Source organism: Plecotus auritus (genome assembly GCF_963455305.1).
Source record: "Plecotus auritus genome assembly, chromosome: 9".
In the NCBI taxonomy this organism is placed as follows: domain Eukaryota; kingdom Metazoa; phylum Chordata; class Mammalia; order Chiroptera; family Vespertilionidae; genus Plecotus; species Plecotus auritus.
The window spans coordinates 20,338,158-20,359,445 of NC_137783.1; the positions used below are offsets into that span (position 1 = coordinate 20,338,158).

The 21,288-nt window shown below is 41.3% G+C and overlaps 1 protein-coding gene across 4 annotated transcripts; it reads left to right on the forward strand.

Annotated features, from left to right (window-relative positions):
* The first annotated feature begins 658 nt into the window (after positions 1 to 658).
* Positions 659 to 17,062, forward strand: LOC308234159 (cytochrome P450 2C44-like). Of its 4 annotated transcripts, XM_080641504.1 has the most exons (9): positions 659 to 893; positions 2,730 to 2,892; positions 5,177 to 5,326; positions 6,259 to 6,419; positions 6,906 to 7,082; positions 8,805 to 8,946; positions 10,099 to 10,286; positions 15,008 to 15,149; positions 16,422 to 17,062. In XM_080641504.1, the coding sequence occupies exons 1-9, from the start codon at positions 714 to 716 to the stop codon at positions 16,601 to 16,603; spliced, it is 1,485 nt and encodes a 494-aa protein (XP_080497630.1). In that variant the 5' UTR covers positions 659 to 713; the 3' UTR covers positions 16,604 to 17,062. The 4 variants fall into 4 exon arrangements, with proteins under 4 accessions (XP_080497630.1, XP_080497632.1, XP_080497631.1 ...); XM_080641506.1 differs by lacking the exon at positions 2,730 to 2,892 and having other exon boundaries at positions 662 to 893; XM_080641505.1 differs by lacking the exon at positions 15,008 to 15,149 and having other exon boundaries at positions 676 to 893; positions 16,422 to 17,056.
* Positions 17,063 to 21,288: the final 4,226 nt, after the last annotated feature.

Consider the following 21,288-nt stretch of genomic DNA (forward strand, 5'->3'; position numbering starts at 1 on the left):
GAGAAACGTCAATGATGAGAGAGAATCATTGATCGGCTGTCTCCTGTACACCCCCTACTGGGGATTGAGCCCACAACCCAGGCATGTGCCCCTGACTGGAATTGAACCTGGGACCCTTCAGTCCACAGGCCTATGCTCTATCCACTGAACCAAACCAGCTATGGGTCTTCATCCCTTTTTAAAAGTGACTAATATTTTATTGTATGTATATATACTACCTTCTTTTTATCCATTCATCTGTTGATGGACGTAGTAGACTCTTAACTGATGAGAAACATGATAAAAAAGGATGTTTGAGGAAGACGATTCTGACAGCTCTGTTTTTCCAAATCGGATCTCAGGATATATGGTCTATTTTTTTTTTCAAATTTATCAATTTAATTATTTGAACAGTTTCAGAAAGTTATAAAAAATAAATGCAACTTTATAGTTAATAAATCATTCGTGCTGTAAGAAGAAAAGTACATGCAATGAAGATGCTTAGAAAATCCAAAGTCGCAGATTTTGTTAATGAGAGGGAGAAGTCATGAGTCTTTCTTGATCTCAAGCTTCAGCAAAGTAAATAAAGCCAAAATCCATTTCCAGGGTTTTTTTTGTTTGTTTGTTTGCTTAGTGTATTTTTTTCCAAATCCAAGAACTGCCAAGTCACACCCCTGCACAAGACTTTGCTTCCTAACAAGCACTCAAACAGTTCCTCACATCGAGTAGCTGAGATGGAGCTGCTGGGAATCACTACTCCTGTTTTTATTATTTTTGTCATTTGCCTGGTTTTCCTTTGGGTGTGGAAAGAAGGTTGCAAATGGGGACGGCTACCACCGGGCCCAACTCCCCTTCCCATCATTGGGAATCTGATGCAGCTAAACCTGAAGGACATCCCTGCATCTCTCTGCAAGGTAAGGGGGTTTCGTTCTGGGGCTGGCCATCTTCGGAAAAGGGGTCACCTTCATCTTCCGGCTCTGCACCTGAGACCATTGCAGGCTGGCTCTCCCACCTCAGTCTTTCTTAGTTTGTTTCACCACCGAGGCACTTTGGGGTGTCTACTTCGTATTACAAGACATATATCCTCTTTCTTTCTGGACTGGACACTTTCAAGCAGGGAGTGAGGTATGTTGACCAGAAATATAGGTTGGATTTTAGTGTATAAGAAAATTCTGCAATCAGAACTTACTTTAATTGAAAGGCTTCCAATCCCTTCAACATATAACACCGAAAGGCAAGCCCAGCAAATGTAAAAATGTGTCAGATGTCCTATGTGATTATTATTGGTGCGTCTATTTTACACTAAATGAGCTATAGGAGGTGTCGTGATCCTCACTCCCCTCCCCAACATCTCGCTCTGATACAGCCCAGCTCTGCCACCCTGACTGACATTCATTCCTTGGCAAATATGAGAAAAGATTTTATCACCAGCAGCTCATCGTGCAAGAATATATTCTCCAGAACAGCCTAAAGGTCTATCAATGGGTAAATAAAGAAATTGTGGGATATCTGTCATCTGTCTATCATCTATCACCTATTCTGTCTCACACACATGGAATATTATTTAGCCTTAAAAGAAGGAAATCCTGCTATTTACAACAACATGGATGAACCTAGAAGACATTATCCTAAGTAATATATAAGACACAGAAAGACAAATACGGCATGATCTCATGCATGGGATCTAAAATAGTCAAACTTATGGAAGTAGAGAGCAGAATGGTGTTTAAAAACCATACTCCAGGCCGAAACCGGTTTGGCTCAGTGGATAGAGCGTCGGCCTGCGGACTGAAGGGTCCCGGGTTCGATTCCGGTCAAGGGCATGTACCTTGGTTGCGGGCACATCCCCAGTGGGAGGTGTGCAGGAGGCAGCTGATCGATGTTTCTCTCTCATCGATGTTTCTAACTTTCTATCCCTCTCCCTTCCTCTCTGTAAAATATCAATAAAATATATTTAAAAAACAAACAAACAAACAAAAAAACCATACTCCAATTGTTGGCTGTTTTACTTTTTTCTTGTTTAAAGTATTACAAATAGTATTACATATGTCTCCTCCTGGCCTCCCCCCCCCCCCCGGCACATTCCCCCCCCCCTCCAGTGTCTGTGTCCATTGGTTATGCTTATATGCATGCATACAAGTCCTTTGGTTGATCTCTTACCCGCCCCCACCCCCACCCGCCAACCCTCCCCTGCCTTCCCACTGAAGTTTGATACTCTCTTTTTCTCCTTGGAACAATGCTATCGTAAATATATAGGTTTCTTCCTTTTTCATACCTGCTTAGTGAGCTGCCCACAAGTTCTTGTCCTGGCTGCTTCCTTCTCATCTTTAGTTGAACCTTAAATCTTACCTCCTCATAGATTCTTAACCTCTCTATTTTATTAAGTTTTCCCATTATCATCCAACATAGTACCCTCTATCACTTTCATAGAATTGTGCTCAATTTGTATTGCAAATATCGCTTGACTGTTTGCTGCCTGTCACTTTCACTAGACTCAGAATCAATGGGGGCTCCTGGGCTGTACACAGTGTCTGACACAGTACAGGTGCTTAGTAAATATTTGCTTAATGGTTGCATATTATAAATGAAGGGAAGGGTGAATCCATGACTATACCCTGGGTTAAATTTCTAAAATGCAATGGATGGGGCAAAGTCTAAGCTACATATAAATTATTACTTAATTTCTACCCAAGTCTCCAGTGGAGAGATTTTGCAATGGTGTTTACACAACTGCTTGACTCTTTTTCCAGTTAGCCAACGAGTACGGCCCTGTTTACACGTTGTATGTTGGATCCACGCCCACTGTGGTCTTACATGGATACGAGGCGGTGAAGGAAGCTCTGATCGATCAGGGTGATGAATTCCTTGGCAGAGGGCCTATTCCAATTATTTCAGATTTCCAAAAAGGACATGGTATGTTTCCAATCAAAATGTGGGTCCATTTTCTTTAGCAAAAAATGACTAACAATAAGTGTCTGAACTACACCAAGCAACTGATTAGATACTACAATACTGCAATGTAATTTTGAGTTAGTGCAAACTCCATAGGTTAAGGGCGTTATCCCAAAAAGCACTAAGCTCACTTCAGATGCTAGCCGTAAGTTCAGGGGTTCCCAGGTCATCCATACTTCTGACCAACTGGTGAAAAAGTCAGGGGTTCCCATGACCTCCTCCGGTTTGATAACTGGTAAAAGAATTCACAGAACTCAGGAAGGTGCTAACGTGTAATTACAGTTTTATCATCTGAAGGATGCAAATGAAGAGACACAGAGGGCAAGGTTTGAGAGGGTCCCAAATGCAGAGCTTCTGTTTCTGTGTCCTCTCCCTAGAAATCAGAATGTTACGCATGGATGTGTTCACCAACCAGGAAGCTCACCTGAGCTTTGGTGTCCAGAGTTGTTACATGGCCATGATGGATTGAGTGATTGATTACATGAGTGAACTCAATCTCTAGTTCTACTCCCTGAAAGTTGAGAGATCAGTTGATATCTTTCGGTTCAAAACCCCAACCTTCTAAATCCATAGTTGGTCTTTCTGGCATACATAGCCAGCTCCATCTTTGTTTTTATTTTTATTGTGTAATACTTGATATATGTAAAGAAATATATGTAATATATACCCCAAAACCACTTAAAATTATAAAATTGCAAGTCCCAGAGAAATGTAAACTTAATTCCATTAAAGAACAAAATTCAACTGAGTAAAGTTGAAGCTCTCATTGGTTTTATGAAGCTATTCATGTATTGGGCAAAATCCCATAGATGAACGAGGAGGACCTCTGAGAGGCTGTACAAAATGGAAGGTTTTAATAGGTGGGTGTGGGAGGGGAGTTAATAGCAAAAGGAAAGAAATCACCCTTTTTAGGCCAGGTTGCCTATTTTTTTGGAGAAAGGGAATGGCAGGCGTTTTATCATGCAGATTACCTTGCTGGACTAGATCAGGAAATACTGTGCTGATTGGTTTAAAATTCCTCTCCTGGGCCCTGACCGGCTCAGTGGATAGAGTGTCAGCCTGTGGACTGAAGGGTCCCAGGTTTGATTCCGGTCAAGGGCGTGTACCTTGGTTGCGGGCACATCCCCAGTGGGAGGTGTGCAGGAGGCAGCTGATCAATGTTTCTCTCTCATCGATGTTTCTAGCTCTCTATCCCTCTCCCTTCCTCTCTGTAAAGAAATCAATAAAAATATATTTTTAAAAAATAAAAATAAAATTCCTCTCCTGGGAGAGGATGAAACTGCAATCAGGTTATTAAGTTTGGGTTTAGTGACTGGCTTAGAAAAAGTGACTCCATTTCGGCCTGTATTTCTTTTATTAACAATTCCCCCCTTTTGATCAAACTTCAGTCTGCCAGGTACAGTCAAATTGTCAGTCATTAAGTGCCACTCTCCACTCCTGCTCTGTAGTTATGGGAGTTTTTATTGATCCTCTGTGCGATATTCACAGGTCATGATGTTTTTGTTTAACCCGTGTGATACTCATAGGTCACATCTTCGGATTCATAATCCTTAAATAGGTGTTGGTGTGTGTTTTGATGTTCCAGTCTTAGATCACTTGCTTAGATCAGTTAGCAGCTGCAAACATGCATTGACTTTTGAGAGGATACAACATGCTGATGAAACTGATGGCACATTAGGAGAAATATGAAATTCAGACTAAGTAACAGGTTTTGAACAGAGGAAGAAATTAAAAAGCATTGGTATGGGACATACTGGGTTCCTTTGCTCCTTTCTTTCTTCCTATTCAGATGAGGCTAACATTCACTGTAGTAAATTCAGGGAAGAATAAGATCTTAAATCCCATATTGCTTTGCTTTGCTTATCCTCTCATAGAGAAAATCACAGCTAGAACTAAACCACAAGTTGGAGGAATAGGAAGTATAAAAACAGACATCAGGAAAGGAGTTTGTGAGAACACATGCCACTTTGACCATTTTTAAGAAAACCAGACAGAGGGCTCTCCCACATTTGGGAATGTTTTCCACTGGCCAATGACTCCCCTGCCCCATTGCATCATCTCTGCCCGCTGTTGACCAGAGCATGGGTTTTCTTTTCTTTGTGACAGATATTTCACCCAAACCCCAAATAGGTTGTGCTTTTCAATTGCCATGTGCTGAATCCCTGCTAAGGGGCACTGGAAAGAGATCAGCTTTAAGGAAAATCCCCTCTGTGACACCAACTTTCCTGCTTCTTGCTTTTCCTAGGAATCCTTTTCAGTAATGGAGAGACGTGGAAGCAAATGCGACGCTTCTCCCTCATGACCCTGAGGAACTTCGGGATGGGGAAGAGGAGCATCGAGGAGAGGGTCCAGGAGGAAGCTCAGTACCTGGTGCAGGAGCTCAGAAAAACAGAGGGTGAATTCCACTGATCAGCCCTTTGGGGGAAAAAGGACTTCCTGCACACACTGCCCCCAGGCAAAGCTCCTCCTTTGGGAATCACTCTGTGGCCCACAACCTGCTCTATTTAATAGGGAGCTGGCTAGGAAAAAGGGGTGGGAAGAAGGTGACACAGAGCTTTTAGTTAGGACTCTCACGACCTTTAGTTTGGACTCATTTCCCAACTTCAGCACTTACTGGATATGTAAATTTGGACAAGTTTCTTAACTTTTCTAAGATGCACTTTCCACATCTGAAAAATGGTGCTAAAAACGTCAAACCTCCAAATGAGAGTTAAATAATAGTTTGCAAGACAGTTACACAGTATGCAGCATGTAAATGCTCTATAATATCACTTATTGCTCTTATGACTATTAAAGTACTGTATTCATCTTCCTAATAAAAGAGTAACATGCTAATTGACTGTACCTTTGTGATGCCCACCAGCCAATCAGGAGTGTGTATGCAAATTAACCCAACAAAGATGGTGGGCTAATTCGTATATGCGGGTGCCGAGCAGCCAGGGGCGGGATGCTTGCATCGTTACCATGGTGACAACACAGGCGTTCTGCACCACCCCAGCCGCTGGGCAGTGTGAGAAGGCGGAAAGGCAGCTCCAGGCCAGAGCGGAAAGGCAGCTCCGGCCAGAGTGAAGGCAGTGCCAGCAGCCAGGGGAAGGAAGGCCCATTCTTGCACGAATCTTCATGCATCGGGCCTCTGGTATAATAATATAATCAATAGTGTTAGTAGCATAGTGTAATACTATCTAGTATCAGCATTATTTGAAGGTGTTTACATCCTAATTTGGGGAAGTTTAGAGGAAATACATCCTGTGTATAAATCTGAGCAGGAAGAAGGTACTGTTCTTGATGAAAATCCTAATGTTAAGAGTTGTTTGTTTCTCATGTCAGCTCAGCCCTTTGACCCTACTTTCATCCTTTCACTTGCTCCCTGCAATGTGATCTGCTCCACCCTCTTCAATGAGCGTTTCCAGTATGACGATGAGAAGTTACTTTACCTGATGAGTTTGTTCAATGAAAATTCTAAGAAATTAGGCTCTCCGTGGATTCAGGTAAGGCCGAGGCTGCATCTGTACTTGTGGTTGATCTCATTGGTCCAGGCTGAGTAAAGGGCTGTGAGCTCACCTATTCCAGGAACAAGTGTTAACGTCAGCATTCATTGTCACTTCCCTCCACGTATGTCAAGTGAATGAGTGCAATGGCAGTTATCCCAGCACCGCTGGAAGGTTGCCCTCTGCTTGCCTCTGTGGCTTTACCCACACAAAAGGGGACAGAGAAAACATCCTCATTGCCTGTGTTTCTTTTAAGGGCCTTGTGCCCATTTTCTCCTGTATGACTCAGGGGTTGGCCAAAGCTGGGATGGGCAGGGGCCACTCTCCTGTATGTGGTGATTGTCCTCCCTTCTCTTCTGCTTGGAAGTTGGAGGAAGGGATTCCGTCTGGCCAGACCACAGAGCGGGTTAGACAGTCCATTCAGGAGCTCTGGTTCCTCTTAACAAACTGAATTGCCAGTGTATTTCCCTCTCTTCCCATTTTCAGATGTACAATCTGTGGCCAAAACTCATAAAGCATCTCCCTGGAGAGCACAGATCATTTTCCAAAAGGCTCACAAATGTTAAAAATTTCATTCTGAAAAAAGTGAAGGAGCATCAGGAGTCCCTGGATCAGAATAACCCTCGAGACTACATCGATTGTTTCCTCAGCAAGATGGAGCAGGTACTGTATGCACCGTCTCTCTCCACGCCATATCTTACCCTCCCCTGGGAGTGCATGAGAGCACAGTCACACCATGGAGGTAATTCTTGATTTTTATGGCAACGGGGCACATTATTATCAGTAATAATAGAACTTCCTCTCCACGTCTATTTTCCTGTAAAGTAACTATCAATAGAAGTTGTTTGGAAGTGTTTCTGCTTTCCTATAAGTTTTGTTTCATTCTATTTTAAATTAAGGTAATATTAAATCTCTATAATCTTATTGCATAATAGATTTGGCTCATGCTAAGAATTAAATAAAACAGTGGAGTTCACCCTAGTTAGTGAAATTATAGTTAGAACATAAATAAACTATATGTTAACATTTCCATTTTCTCCCTAACTCTCTTCATCAGCAAAGACTTTTAAAAACTAACTGAACTGTCCTGGCTGGTATTGCTCAGTTGATTGAACAGTGTCCCATGCACTGAAGGGTTGCTGGTTGGATTCCTGGCCAGGGCGCATGCCCAGGTTTCAGGCTCGATCCCTGGTCAGGCTCAATGTTTTGCTCTCACGTCGATGTTTCCCTCTCTCTCCCCCTTCCTCTCTCTCCAAAAATCATTAAAAATGTTTAAAACAACAATAACAACAAAAATGAACTGAACTTTCTCTTGTGAGAGACTTTTACATACTCAGTATTCTTGATTCCAGATAAAGACAGCAAGGACTATAGGTAGGAAACGACAGTGTGCCTAAAATTTTAGGTTTCCACATGCAGAAACACCTCCATTTTGAAATGCATAGAAGGGACGTAGTATAAAGACACTGAGTGAAGAAAAACTCGATTCAGAGTTTTAAAAATAAAGCAAATTTAAAAACAAGTACTCTAATACTTTCCTCAAATTTAAAAACCAATGGTATTAAAAGCCCACCAAAAATAATCAGCAATGAAAATGATTTAAATATATAGGAATACAGAAACTTTATTAACTAGTGTAATAGCATTAAACATTCAAATGTTCAGTGCCTGTTTTTATGCCAGGTGTGCGGGACACAGCCACAAAGACTTAATCCCTGTTATTTTTACTAGAATCATGTTAAAATAGGAAGCTCACTCACTATTTTTAAGTCCTGGATCAATTTATTGTCTAAACACTTTGTAGACCCCATGTAAAAATTATGAGTAAAAATGTCCTACAAGTACAGTGTTCATATTAGAAATGCCATTATAATGAGGAATGTCACATGGGAGAAGGTGTGGCTGAGAGCATCTAAGTCAGTGTAAGTGAAGGAAACAGACCAGTTATAAATCAGTGCTTTCTCTACATTTTGTTTGCATAGAGTGTATCATCTGGTCTTTTTCATTAAATATAATAAAAGAAGATACCATTCACTGAGTATTGGTATATATGAGGCATAGTTCCAAGAGCTTCCACCCATTAATTAACTCTTTTCACCTTTATAATAAGCCTATGGAGCATGTTCTTTTTTTTTTAATCTCCGTGTCAAGATGATGAAACTGAGTAGAGAGTAAAGTAACTTGCCAAAGGCGCACATCTGTTCATTGACTAACCTGGGATTGAACCTTGGAGTTTTGATCCACAACTGACTTTTTTTTTTCCTATCCACTACATGACAGTACACAAAATGAAGCCTATTACTAGTAAAGGAGTGTGATTATAGAGCTCTGATAAGCCATTGCCTTCTTTTTAACTCCTATAGCCATTAACTCTACCTTCTACAGGAGAAACACAACCCCATGTCTGAATTTGACTTGGAGAACTTGGCAATCTGTGGATCCAACTTGTTTGTGGCAGGAACAGAGACCACCAGTTCCACCTTGAGATACGGGCTCCTGCTCCTCATGAAACATCCAGAGGTGGAAGGTACAGCAAACATTTTAGTGATCAGGGCACTAGGCGAGGGTGGGAAGATGCTGCTGACAGTGACTGCGTCGCTTCCTCTGGGCTGCCTTTTAGAGCACCGTGCAATGGCCATGTATGTGGTTTTGCTTTTGTAGATTAGAACTCTAATAATGCTGATACGGAAGAAGCACCTTTAAGAACTGAAAGGCTGTTGTTTACATTGGAAGCAGAGGAACTGAATCCTGAGTCTTATAGATGAGGTGCAATGCCAAAGAGTAAGCCCTATTTAGATGAGGGACCAATGCTGGATGCTCATCCTAGGCCTGTCAATACCTGGCTGTGTGACCTCAAACAAGTCATTTAAGCTTTCAGGCCCCTGTTTTCCCAACTTGAAAATGGACCCTATTTCCCAAAGGGGGTTTTTAGCTGTGATACAACAACATTCAAAAATGAAATTTTGGTAGGTTCATTTTCTCAAGCGCATTTCAGAGCACAGGCCTTCTAAGCCAGTGTTTACACTGCTCAACAAAGTGGTATTTACCACCCCCACAAAGCTTGAAGGAGACTGGATGAAGGTGACAAAGGAGAAGCTCCCACTAGCGTAAGGATCAAACATTTCCCCCTACAGCTGCTTCCAGGGGTCCTCAAACTACGGCCCGCGGGCCACATGTGGCCCGCCGAGGACATTTATTCGGCCCGCCGGGTGCTGCTGCCTGTCCTGCTTAGCAGCCGACTCGTCCCGGGCCCGCAGTGCGCATAGGAATTTGTTCATAGTTTGTTTTTTTTTTAACTATAGTCAGGCCCTCCAACGGTCTGAGGGACAGTGAACTGGCCCCCTGTTTAAAAAGTTTGAGGACCCCTGGCTAAGCCATAATCCCTGCTACAAAGGTCCTTGCCTCACCTGTACATGAGAACAAACCAATGAAGCCAGGAGGCTGAGAACAAAGTTAATCCAGCCTTTATGTTTCCTTCAGCAAGTCTCTGGCATTTACAGCAAAATAGAAAATAGAAATTCCATCAGGAGCAGAGCAATGGGCTGTTTAACAACAAGTCTTTGACAATGGGAACCTTTTCTAGGCCATGTTCTGTTGCACGTGGCAAGCATTTCAGGTAATTTCCAGGTACCCAGGGAACACATCTCTTGAGTGGCATTCATGATTCATGTCTCTGCAGCCAAAGTTCATGAGGAAATTGACAGTGTGATTGGACACAACCAGAGGCCCTCCTTGAAGGACAAGATGAAGATGCCTTACACAGAGGCTGTGCTGAATGAGATACAAAGATACATCTCCCTCCTTCCTTCTAACTTACCACATGCCGTGACTAAGGACACGAAATTCAGACAATATGTCATTCCCAAGGTTAGATGTGTCTGGGAAAACGGACTGGGATAGAAGGGGTGGTACGGTCCCTCAGTGGGGCCTGTGAGAGGCTCTCAGTTCTATTGCAGGAAGAGAGGCAGTCGTGTGTAATGGAAAGCACGCAAGGTCCGAGTCAGATGGCCTTGGTTTGAAACCTGTCACTGCCACACAGTGCACCCCCAGGTCATTCTGCAGCCCTGTAGCCCTGTCTCTGCCTTCCGAGGATGGGGGAGGCTGACCTGGGGCTTCCAAGGCCCCTCCTGCTCTCATATAAAATGCATTCGGGAGCAGTGATTTCCATTAACGAGAATCTTATGGGAACTGAAACCTGATTTTTCAGGATAGATTATAAAAGGGGGGAAGTGGAAAATGTGTCTGTAGCTCTAGGTAATTAAGCCAGTGTCCATCTTCTTTCACCCAAATGTTCTCCTCCCAGAACTTTATGTATAGGACATTTCAGATATTGCTGCTCTTGACCGTTAACATTTGTAGAACACTTACTTAGCACTTACCAAAACTTACATGCTCACTAGAGATGTAGTCAGTCTCCTGTAATGATTAGGGGCTTAGGTTTTACATTTAAATAGTTCCAGAGCATATAAGAGGAAGAAAAGGTGCCAACCTGATCAAAATATTGCAAAACAGAATAAAAATACTACAAAACAGCCACCAATCTTACTTAAAAGTATCAATGCAAAAGTATATTAGTACATTAAGTCTAGCATCACATTACAAACCCCACATCACCAACAAATTGAGATCCTTAAGAACACAGGAATGGCCCTAACTGGTTTGGCTAAGTGGATAGAGCATTGGCCTGCGGACTAAAGGGTCCCAGGTTCGATTCCAGTCGAGGGCATGTACCTTGGTTGCGGGCACATCCCCAGTGGGGAGTGTGCAGGAGGCAGCTGATCGATGTTTCTCTCTTTGATCGATGTTTCTAACTCTCTATTCCTCTCCCTTCCTCTCTGTAAAAAATCAATAAAATATATTTTAAAATAAAAAGAATACAGGAACGGCCTAACACCAGGAAATCTAGTTTAATAAAATTCACCATATAAATAAAATTTGGGAGAAAAATCATATGATAATCTCATTTGTACAGAAAATGCTTTTGGTAATATTCAATGGCCATTTTAATTAAAAATTATTTTCAAATTACAATTGACATTTAATATTATCTTAGTTTCAGTCATTAGTATAGTGGTAAGACATTTATATAACTTACAGAGTGGTCCCTCTGATAAGTCTAGTACCCACCTGGGACCATACATAGTTATTACAATTTTATTGACTATATTCCCTATGCTATACTTTACATCCCTGTGACTATTTTATAACTGCCTATTTGTACTTCATTTTTGTTTTTTAACCCTTAATAAAGTAGGAATAGATGAACATCTCTTTAGCCAGACAAAAACCCTATTTCCCAATCATGCTTATTGATGAAAGATGAAAAGCATTCCTAAGTAGGAATAAAGCAAGGCTATTTACCATTACTAATATTATGCAAGTAGAATTATAAAAAAATAGTGAGCTAAAACATTTAAAAGAAAGAAGCAACTTTGTAAATGATATAATTATACCTGGAAATAAAAAAAAATTAGCCAAAGCACAATTGCAAAAACAGAATTATTCAGTGGTTAGGTACAAATTTATTATTTAAAAAATCCATTTCCACCTATATAAAATAAAGATGATTTTTAAAAATATAATGAAGATAAGTTTTCATTAATAAAAACAAGGATAAAATATTTAGGAATAAACTGACAACAAAATTCAAGATCTATAAAAAAAAACTGAAATGTTAATGAGAGATATAAAATGTTGGAATAAATTACAAGATTTATTCTGTATTTGGGTAAAAAAAATAGCAGTTATCCCTAAATAAAAAAATCTATACATTTATGAGATCTCAATGAAAACATCAACCAGATTTTCTTGGAACTAAGTTAGCAGATCCTAAATTTGATATGGAAGATAAAAAAATAAAACATAATCAGGGATAGGTCCTACCAAATGTTAGAATGTAATACCAAGTCACAGTTATTAAAGCAGTGTAATATACCTTCTTGAAAAGACAGATCAAATGAATACTAGTAAAGTCTAGAAATAAACTTAATTATACATGAAAACTTAGTACTTGATAAAGGTATCTTCCCCTTAGAGAGAAAATATGGAATATTCAACAGAGGTTGGAAAACTCTTGGGGGAATTGAAAAATATTAATAACAGATCCCTGCCTCATATCTTACATGAAACTTTATTCTTGGTGGCTCAAATATACACACTTGGAATATTAAACTGTAGAAGTACTAGGAATAAAAGCAATGACTAATTTTTTTTGAGAATTTCAGAGTTCTGAAAGACTTCTAACATTGACTCCCAACACCCAAAAAGAGAGGAATAAGAGGGCCCTGTATTTAAAAATTTATAAATTTGGCTATATGCAAATAAGAAAAATCTGCCTGGAAAAATAAACAAAGTCAAAGGACAAATGACAAACTGAGAGGAAATTTTGCATGGTTCATAAGAGGAAAGGACTAATTACTGAAAAATAAAATGAACTCCTATAGTCAGTTTGAACAAACTCAAAAACCAACAGATGCAGAACAAGAAAAACAAAATTAAAATTTGAGTAAAAATAGTTACAAGTGGTTTTTAAATGTGTAAAAATATACTCACACAATGAAATATAATAAAAATAATAATTCTAAAGAAAATTCTTTTTACTTATCATAATATGTTGGCAGGGTGTAAAAAGGCATATAGTTTTGCTAGTGGTATAAATTGGTATAACCTTTATGGAAGACAATGTGGTAATATCTATTAAAATTCAAAACACACATACAACTTGAAGAGTAGTTCCACTACCAGGAAATTATTCCTTTGTGTATTTTCTATAAAATAAGAATATTTACTGCAGCAATATTTGTGATATTTGAAGATTGGGAAACCCCCAAATGTTCATTTACAAAGGACTTTAAAACTTCCTTTATTTCTATAAAGTGGAATACTAAGCAAGTTGCAGCATACTATAGGATATTACTATTTGTGTGAAAATAGTGGGGCAGCAATTCCAGTAAATGTCATGTCTAGACAATGTGACAAACCCCCATTTATCAACAATAACTGGTTATCTCACATCGATCATAATATCACTCTTCACAAAGAGAATTATCTTATCCTATCTAATAAAAGAGTAATATGCAAATTAACCACCACTCTGCTACACCCACAAGCCACGCCCACAAGCCAATCAGGAGCAAATATGCAAATAAATCCAACCAAGATGGTTACGGCCACAGAGAGCAGGAGGGAGGCTTGGGTTTCCCTGGCAATGGAGGAAGCCAACCTTTCCACCTGCCCTTGCCAGCCTAGGCCTCCACTCAAGGCTACAAAGTTTCAATGATAGAAGATACATAAATCCAAACAGAAATGGCGGCAGCCACAGAGCTGGAAAGAGCAGGAGGCTAGGGTTGCCCGTGGCGATGGAGAAAGCCAAGTTTTCCGCACACCCTGGCCGGCCCAGGCCTTGCTTAAGGCTACAAAGTTTCAATTTATAGAAGATACATAAATCCCAATAGAAATGGCTGCCGCCACGGAGCAAGCAGAAGGCTTGGCTCCGCTCCAGGCTACAAAGTTTTATTGTAGAAGATAAATAAACCCCAGATCCCAGGGCCTCCGCTTGGGTCGCCAGGGGGCGTGGCCAGCCTGCAAACCACCACAGGCCCCTCGCCCAGGCCACCCCAGCCCCAAGGGAACCCCCACCCTGATCCGGGACACCCTTCAGGGCAAACCAGCTGGCCCCCACCCGTGCACCAGGCCTCTATCCTATCTAATAAAAGAGTAATATGCAGATTGACCATCACTCCAACACACAAGATGGCTGCCCCCATGTGGTCAAAGATCCTGCCCCCATGTGGACACAAGATGGCTGCCACAAGATGGCCAGCAGGGGAGGGCAGTTGGGAAGGACCAGGTCTGCAAGGGAGGGCAGTTGGGGGCGATCAAGCCTGCAGGGGAGGGCAGTTAGGGGTGACCAAGCCGGCAGAGGAGGGAAGTTGGGGGCAACCAGGCCTGCAGGGAAAGGCAGTTGGGAGGGACCCAGGCCTGCAGGGGAGGGCAGTTGTGGGGGACCCAGGCCTGCAAGGGAGAGCAGTTGGGGGTGACCAGGCCTGCAGGGGAGGGCAGTTAGGGGTGACCAGGCCTGCAGGGGAGGGCAGTTAGGGGAAAACAGGCTGGCAGGGGAGCAGTTAGGCATCAATAGGGCTGGCAGGGGAGTGGTTAGGGGGTGATCAGGCTGGCAGGCAGAAGCAGTTAGGGGCAATCAGGAAGGCAGGTAGCCGAGCAGTTGGGAGCCAGCAGTCCTGGATTGTGAGAGGGATGTCCGACTGCCTGTTTAAGCCCAATCTCAGTGGCATTGGGCCTAAACAGGCAGTCGGACATCCCTCGAGGGGTCCCAGATTGGAGAGGGTGCAGGCTGGGCTGAGGGACACACACCCCCGTGCACGAATTTTGTGCACCGGGCCTCTAGTTACTCAATAAGTATTGTATGATAATAGCATGTATAAAATAGCCATAACTCAAGATAGTCACTCACCAGGCAAGCTTAAGAGTGCTCAGTCCTATTCAATCCACTAATTAAGAGTGTTAGCCTTGTTAATGAAACAAGGATAGGCACAATAAAGTACAACTCCTCTCTCTTTTCTTGGTTCCAGGGCACCACGGTATTGCCATTATTGTCTTCCATCTTGTTTGACTGCAAGGAGTTCCCCAGTCCAGAGAAGTTTGACCCAGGCCACTTTTTGGATAAAAATGGCAGGCTCAGGAAAACAGATTACTTCATACCCTTTTCCCTTGGTAAATACAAGTAAATCCATCCAAACCATACACAGGCACATTTTGGACAACTTTTCAGCTTCGCTGAGATTTTGGCATAACTAAGTAATCCCTGGATGATAGCAAAGTTGATCATGTGAAACTGTTACAGTTTCTGATGTAACTGTATGGAGCCACTTTAGTCTGTACACCGGGAGGAGTGGGGAAGTCACCCAGGGACTGCTTTGTTGTTGGGTAACGGAGTATGATGCCAGTTTTTAAAGTAACCAACGTCAGTCGAGCCAATTCAAATGTCACATGTTACCAGATGACAAAGGGACCTGCTTTTGCAGACTCTTATCTGTTGATTTCCCCTTTGTAATATTGACTTTCCCAAAACAAATGTACAAGTTTTTTTCTTCTTTTAAAATTATTAATGATTATCAACTTTCTGATTCTTAGAGCCAGAGGCCATCAAAGAGACTTGGCGACTTCATATTTTTTCTTCCCCTCTGAAACCTGAGCCCCACATACCCTTGCCTCTTTTCAAGAGCTGGTTGGCTCCCAGTTACTATTTCCCATAAGGTTATAAAGATAATTTAGTATTGGTCAGCACACATTCTTTTTCCTTATTTTATCCAATCATTTGCTAAGTATTTAAAAAATAAGTTAAGATGTTTTGTTTCTAATTACAGTGATAATAAGTGTTCAACATAAAAGATGGAAAATGCAGAAAAGCAAAAAAAGAGAAGGAAATAAAAATTATTTGCCATTTCACTCTACAGAGATAACCACTGTTGTCTAAGTATACATAATAGATGTATATTTAAAAATAAAATTTGGTTCATTCTGTACAATCTTTGATAATTTATTTTCACTTAGTTTGTTGTGATAAAAGACAGACTGTGGTGTTAAATAATCTTCCACATCAACATATTTAGGTTTCATTGTGTGAAATGCAGAAGGATTTATTCCATTAGTTCATATAGGTGGATATACAGTTTTCATCTGACTCATCTATATCATAAATAACAATGCAAGTGACATCCTAATAAATGCATCTCTCATTCCTATGGCTAAATACCCAGAAGGAGAACAACCCAATTAAAGAGTGAACATTTCTTGAGAGAATTTTGATGTATACTGACAAAGAATTGGCTTCCAGCAGTTGATAAAATTCCCTTTTCTGATCAGTGTTTTCCATGGCTCTTAGGGGCATGTTGTATTTGCTGTCTTGTTTGGCATATTGTATTTGGATATGAGCTATTGTACTTGAGTCTGGAGCGAACTAATGGGAATGTTTCCTCCTTCCAGGAAAACGGGCCTGTGTTGGCGAGGGCCTGGCACGCGTGGAGCTGTTCCTCTTCTTCACCACCATTCTGCAAAACTTTTCCCTGAAGCCCCTGGTGGAGCCCAGGGAACTAGAGACCAAACCCCTTGTTACTGGGCTTCTCAACGTTCCCCCACCTTTCAAGCTGCGCCTTCTTCCAAGATGAAAGAACTTCTCTCTTTTAACAATTGGACTCAAAGTAATTGCTTTTCCTCTTACTCCCCAATAGTCTTTCTCTTCATTTTAAATTCTGTGTAGGACAGAAACACTACTCACTAAAAACTTGATGGACATTTGTTTAAATGTACAAATCACTTGACAAAAAGGAGCTGGGTCCGGAAAACTCCAAGGGCACAAACACTGTATTCATACCCTGTACAGTTCTTGATAAACCACGCTTCAGCAGAACCAAGACCAGGCCCACACAAGGCTTTTGTCGGGGATAATTAGCACGACAGTAGAGCCTTCACTCTTTCTGTGGCTTTGGACATATGCTGATTTTCTGTTGTTTTTCAAAACAGGGACATTACCATAATAGCCTATGTGTGTGATTTCTATTTCCAATTGAAAGCCTGTGCAGGATTTGTACCACATTCACAAAATAAATCCTTACTTCCACAATATGTTTTCTCTGTATGTTTGACTTTATTTCAAGTCTCAAAAATTTCTTTCTGTGAGTTACGGCTCTCCACAGTCAGGATAAGATAAATAGATGAAATTAAACGATAACCTATCACAAATCTCTCCCTGCCCCACCCTCATCTATTTGCAACTATTGATGTGCATGGGACTCAGAAAGCTTTCTTTCACTTTTTTAGAAATATTTTTATTGATTTCAGAGAGGGAGGGAGAGGGAGAGATAGAAACATCAATGACGAGAGAGAATCATTGATTGGCTGCCTCCTGCACGCCCCCTACTGGGGATTGAGCCTGCAACCCAGACATGTGCCCTGACTAGCAATCAAACTGTAATCTCGCCCTGGCCGGTTTGGCTCAGTGGATAGAGCGTCACACTGCGGACTCAGGGGTCCCGGGTTCGATTCCAATCAAGGGCATGTACCTTGGTTGCGGGCACATCCCTGGTGGGGTGTGTGCAGGAGGCAGCTGATTGATGTTTCTCTCTCATCAATGTTTCTGGCTCTCTATCCCTCTCCCTTCCTCTCTAAAAAAATCAATAAAATATATTTTTAAAAAACACAAAAAAACTGTGATCTCTTGGTTCATAGGTTGACGCTTAACCACTGAGCCGCACTGGCCAGGCTCAAAGAGCCTTCTTGCATAAGAAGTCACACGATGCATAGCCATCCCGTTCAGAAAGTGGTGAGAGGTGGATTTGCGGGTTGAAGAGTAAGAGGAGCTGCAAGGAAAGACTGAGCATTCCCAAGGGAGCAGAGACCCAGAAAATAGCTGCAACTCCCCCAGCAGTGGCCCAGCCCCCAGCAGTGGCCCAGCCCCCAGCAGTGGCCCAGCCGTGAGCAGCAGCTGCCACAAAGGGTGGTTCAAAACCCAGCAGGCAGCCCCACCTCCAGGGACCCTGGGAGGGAAAGGAGCTTTAAAAGTAGAGCTGAGCTTCTGGGTAAATACCCCAAAGAACTGAAAGCAGGGACTTGACCTGACATTTGTACACCCATGTTCCTACGAGCATAATTCACAAGAGCCAGAAGGTAGAAACCACCCAAATATCCATTGACAGATGAATGGATAAGCAAAATGTGACTATACATATATGTACGATGGGATATTATTCAGCCTCAACAAGGAAGGATATATATTCTGACACATGCTACAACATGAATGAATCTTGAAAACACTGTAAACGGTGAGAGAAGCCAGATATAAAAGACCACATATCGTATGATTCCTTTATATGAAATATCAGAATAGGGAAATCCACAGAGACAGAAAGTGGATTAGTGGTTGCTTAGGGCTAGAAAGTGACTACAAATGAGCACAGGATTTTCTTGGGGGGTGATGAAAGTATTCTAAAATTAGGCTGCAGAGCCTGCGGACTGAGGGGTCCCAGGTTTGATTCCAGTCAAGGGCACGTGCCTGGGTTGCGGGCTTGATCCCCAGTGGGGGGCGTGCAGGAGGCAGCTGATCAATGATTCTCTTATCATTGATGTTTCTATCTCTCTCTCCCACTCCCTTCCTCTCTGAAATCAATACACACACACACACATATAATAAAATTAGGCTGTAGTGATGATTGCACAACTCCGTATAGTCTAAAAACTACTGAACTGTATCCTTAAACAGGTGAATTTTATAGGATGTAAATTATATTTCAATAAAGTTGTCTTTTCAAAAAGTACATATGCACAAGCACAAAATCATTAATAATTAGCACAATTGTCCTGATAAGTAGAAGCATAATAACTAGTAAGTACTCTATGGCTAATGGGTATCTTTTAAACCCTGCCTCAGGGCACACACCAGTCAAAATTTAGGTTCAAGACAGCATCATCCCAGCTCAAGGCAATCTGGAACATCAGTTTGGAATTGGAACAGGCCAGTAAGGGAAAGGGGAAGATCCCAGCACCAGGCATGACCATAACTAGAGGGAATTGGCCCACTTATGGGAAGTGAACAATTCAAGAGTTTCCTAGGGGGCGGTGGGGAAACTCAGGCTAGATTGAGGCTGACGTTGAGATGGAAGAGAAAGACAGGTGAGATGAATTGAAAGTTATGCATAGGTCCTATCTGGTAAATAGTAAGTATTTCTACAAATTCACAATCACAGCAAGACAGGTTTAGAACAAAATACCTTTGATTTTAGTGATGTCAAATATTAAGTCTCAAAGACCTTACTTAACATAATCCAGTACAAAAAGTTATAATATATTCAGAGTGGTCAGTTCTAGCTCTGCATGTTTGGTGACCTTGCATTCAACTTCATATTTATGGTCATTTAGGATGGAAACCCTCCATAAATTTCCAGTTCTCAGGGCTCCTGTCGACCAAATCCACGAAGCTTGCTTAGGCTTCTCTTCCCTATGTGTCTTCTCTGTTAGTTTCTTTTTTTTTTTTTTTAATATATTTTATTGATTTTTTGCAGAGTGGAAGATAGAGGGATAGAGAGTTAGGAACATCGATGAGAGAGAAACATCGATCAGCTGCCTCCTGCACACCTCCCACTGGGGATGTGCCCATAACCAAGGTACATGCCCTTGACCGGAATAGAACCTGGGACCCCTCAGTCTGCAGGCCGACGCTCTATCCACTGAGCCAAACTGATCAGGGCTGTTAGTTTCTAACACATAAGAATATGTTTGATCTTCAATGATGACCTAGTTGCTCAAACTGGAAAAAAAAAAAAAAAAAAGGTCTTAGCTAATTATTTTTATCTTCAGGTCAGTCAGTGCTTGCTTCAAGATGGACATAGAACAGAATAAAGCTAATAGGTTTTGAAAGCTGATTATGCCTGACATTTTCTAGCTGTGTGGCCTTAGGCAGGTCCAAACTTTCTCTGATCTTCATCTACAAAAACTGAAATTAGCAACACCTACCTTTTAGGTTAGGGAGTTGAGGATGTATGTATTTTCCCTGTCAATTAGCAGGGGCTCATAAATGATGGCTTTTTTGTTACCAAGTCATTGAAAATTCTACCATAGTCAGTGCACATTCAAATTTTAACTTTTAAGCCAGTCATGCTTTTTTTCTGGTCTGTTTCAGGGTTTAATGTGAAAATTCCAGGCTTAGTCACTTTTCAATCAATTAATATTTGTCATATTTCTCTGATATAATATTGACATGTTGGATTCTTTTATACTTCTTATTATAATATTGAATTTCTCTGAATCTAAGATGCCACCTGTTTTAAAATATATTCCAGTTTCAGAGACTATAAAATGTGAAATAAACAGCACCTTAGAATTAATGAAATGTAGTTGTCACCTAGTATGTTTGGACTTATAATTTACCACTGGTCTGCTTAACGGCTGTTCAAAGTCTAAACTATGTTAGTCCTTTCTTTTCAATGACCAGATTACTTTGAGCCTTACTCTTCCAGTTAACCTCTGCCAGATACCCTGATACCCAATATGATGTCATATCAGAACACACAGTGCATTCGTTTTTCAAACTCAGAAAGAACCGCTTTACTTCCAGCAAGGAAGATTATACAGGTACAGGCTATTTACAAATTAGGCAACACTAGTACACAGAATGGATCCAGAGTCCATGCCACTCATGCTTTCCATTGGCTCGAGGGCAGTCTGAACCAACATGTCACTGAACCAATGAAGGCCCTGTTGGAACTAGGGTTAGTGGGGACATGTGGAGGAGCCAGGGTTACTGAAATCCCATTTAGTCATTTCCTGTCCTGTTCTAAAGTCAACAAAATGTCAATGCAGAGGAGATAGTTCATTATTTGTTACAACTTTTCAACATGAATTTAATACATGTTATATATCAAGTATAGGGGGAACTTGGAGTCCGGAAAGAAATACAATATTGTCTATGGTCTTAAGGGCCTTATATTTTAATCAAGGAAGATCTCTCACACACACACACATACACACACACACACACACACACACCAAAAAGTAGAGGAAACCCCAGAAGGATTTCCCTTCTTAGAAACCCCTGGAGGGCTGCATTTAGAGAAAGCATATTCAAGAATATTTGTTCCGGTTGAAGACAGTGGGAATGGAACATTGTGAATTGACTTCCCACTTTTGAAACCAACTGAAAGCAAAATAAAAGGTCAAAAAAGAAAAAAGGAACTTCCACCTTCAATAAATAAGGAAGAAGTTATAAACACAAAACTATGAAGAATGACTGCCAAATAAAGAGAATTTTGACCTTAATCTGTGAGAACACAGAGCCAACACATCCCTGCACAGACTCTGG

Coding starts and splice junctions, on each gene's coding strand:
- LOC308234159 (XM_080641504.1), top strand. CDS start 714: ATGGAGCTGCTGGGAATCACTACTCCTGTTTTTATTATTTTTGTCATT. Junction 5,327..6,258: donor GGAGCTCAGAAAAACAGAGG/GTGAATTCCACT, acceptor TTCTCATGTCAG/CTCAGCCCTTTGACCCTACT. Junction 8,947..10,098: donor GAAACATCCAGAGGTGGAAG/GTACAGCAAACA, acceptor ATGTCTCTGCAG/CCAAAGTTCATGAGGAAATT.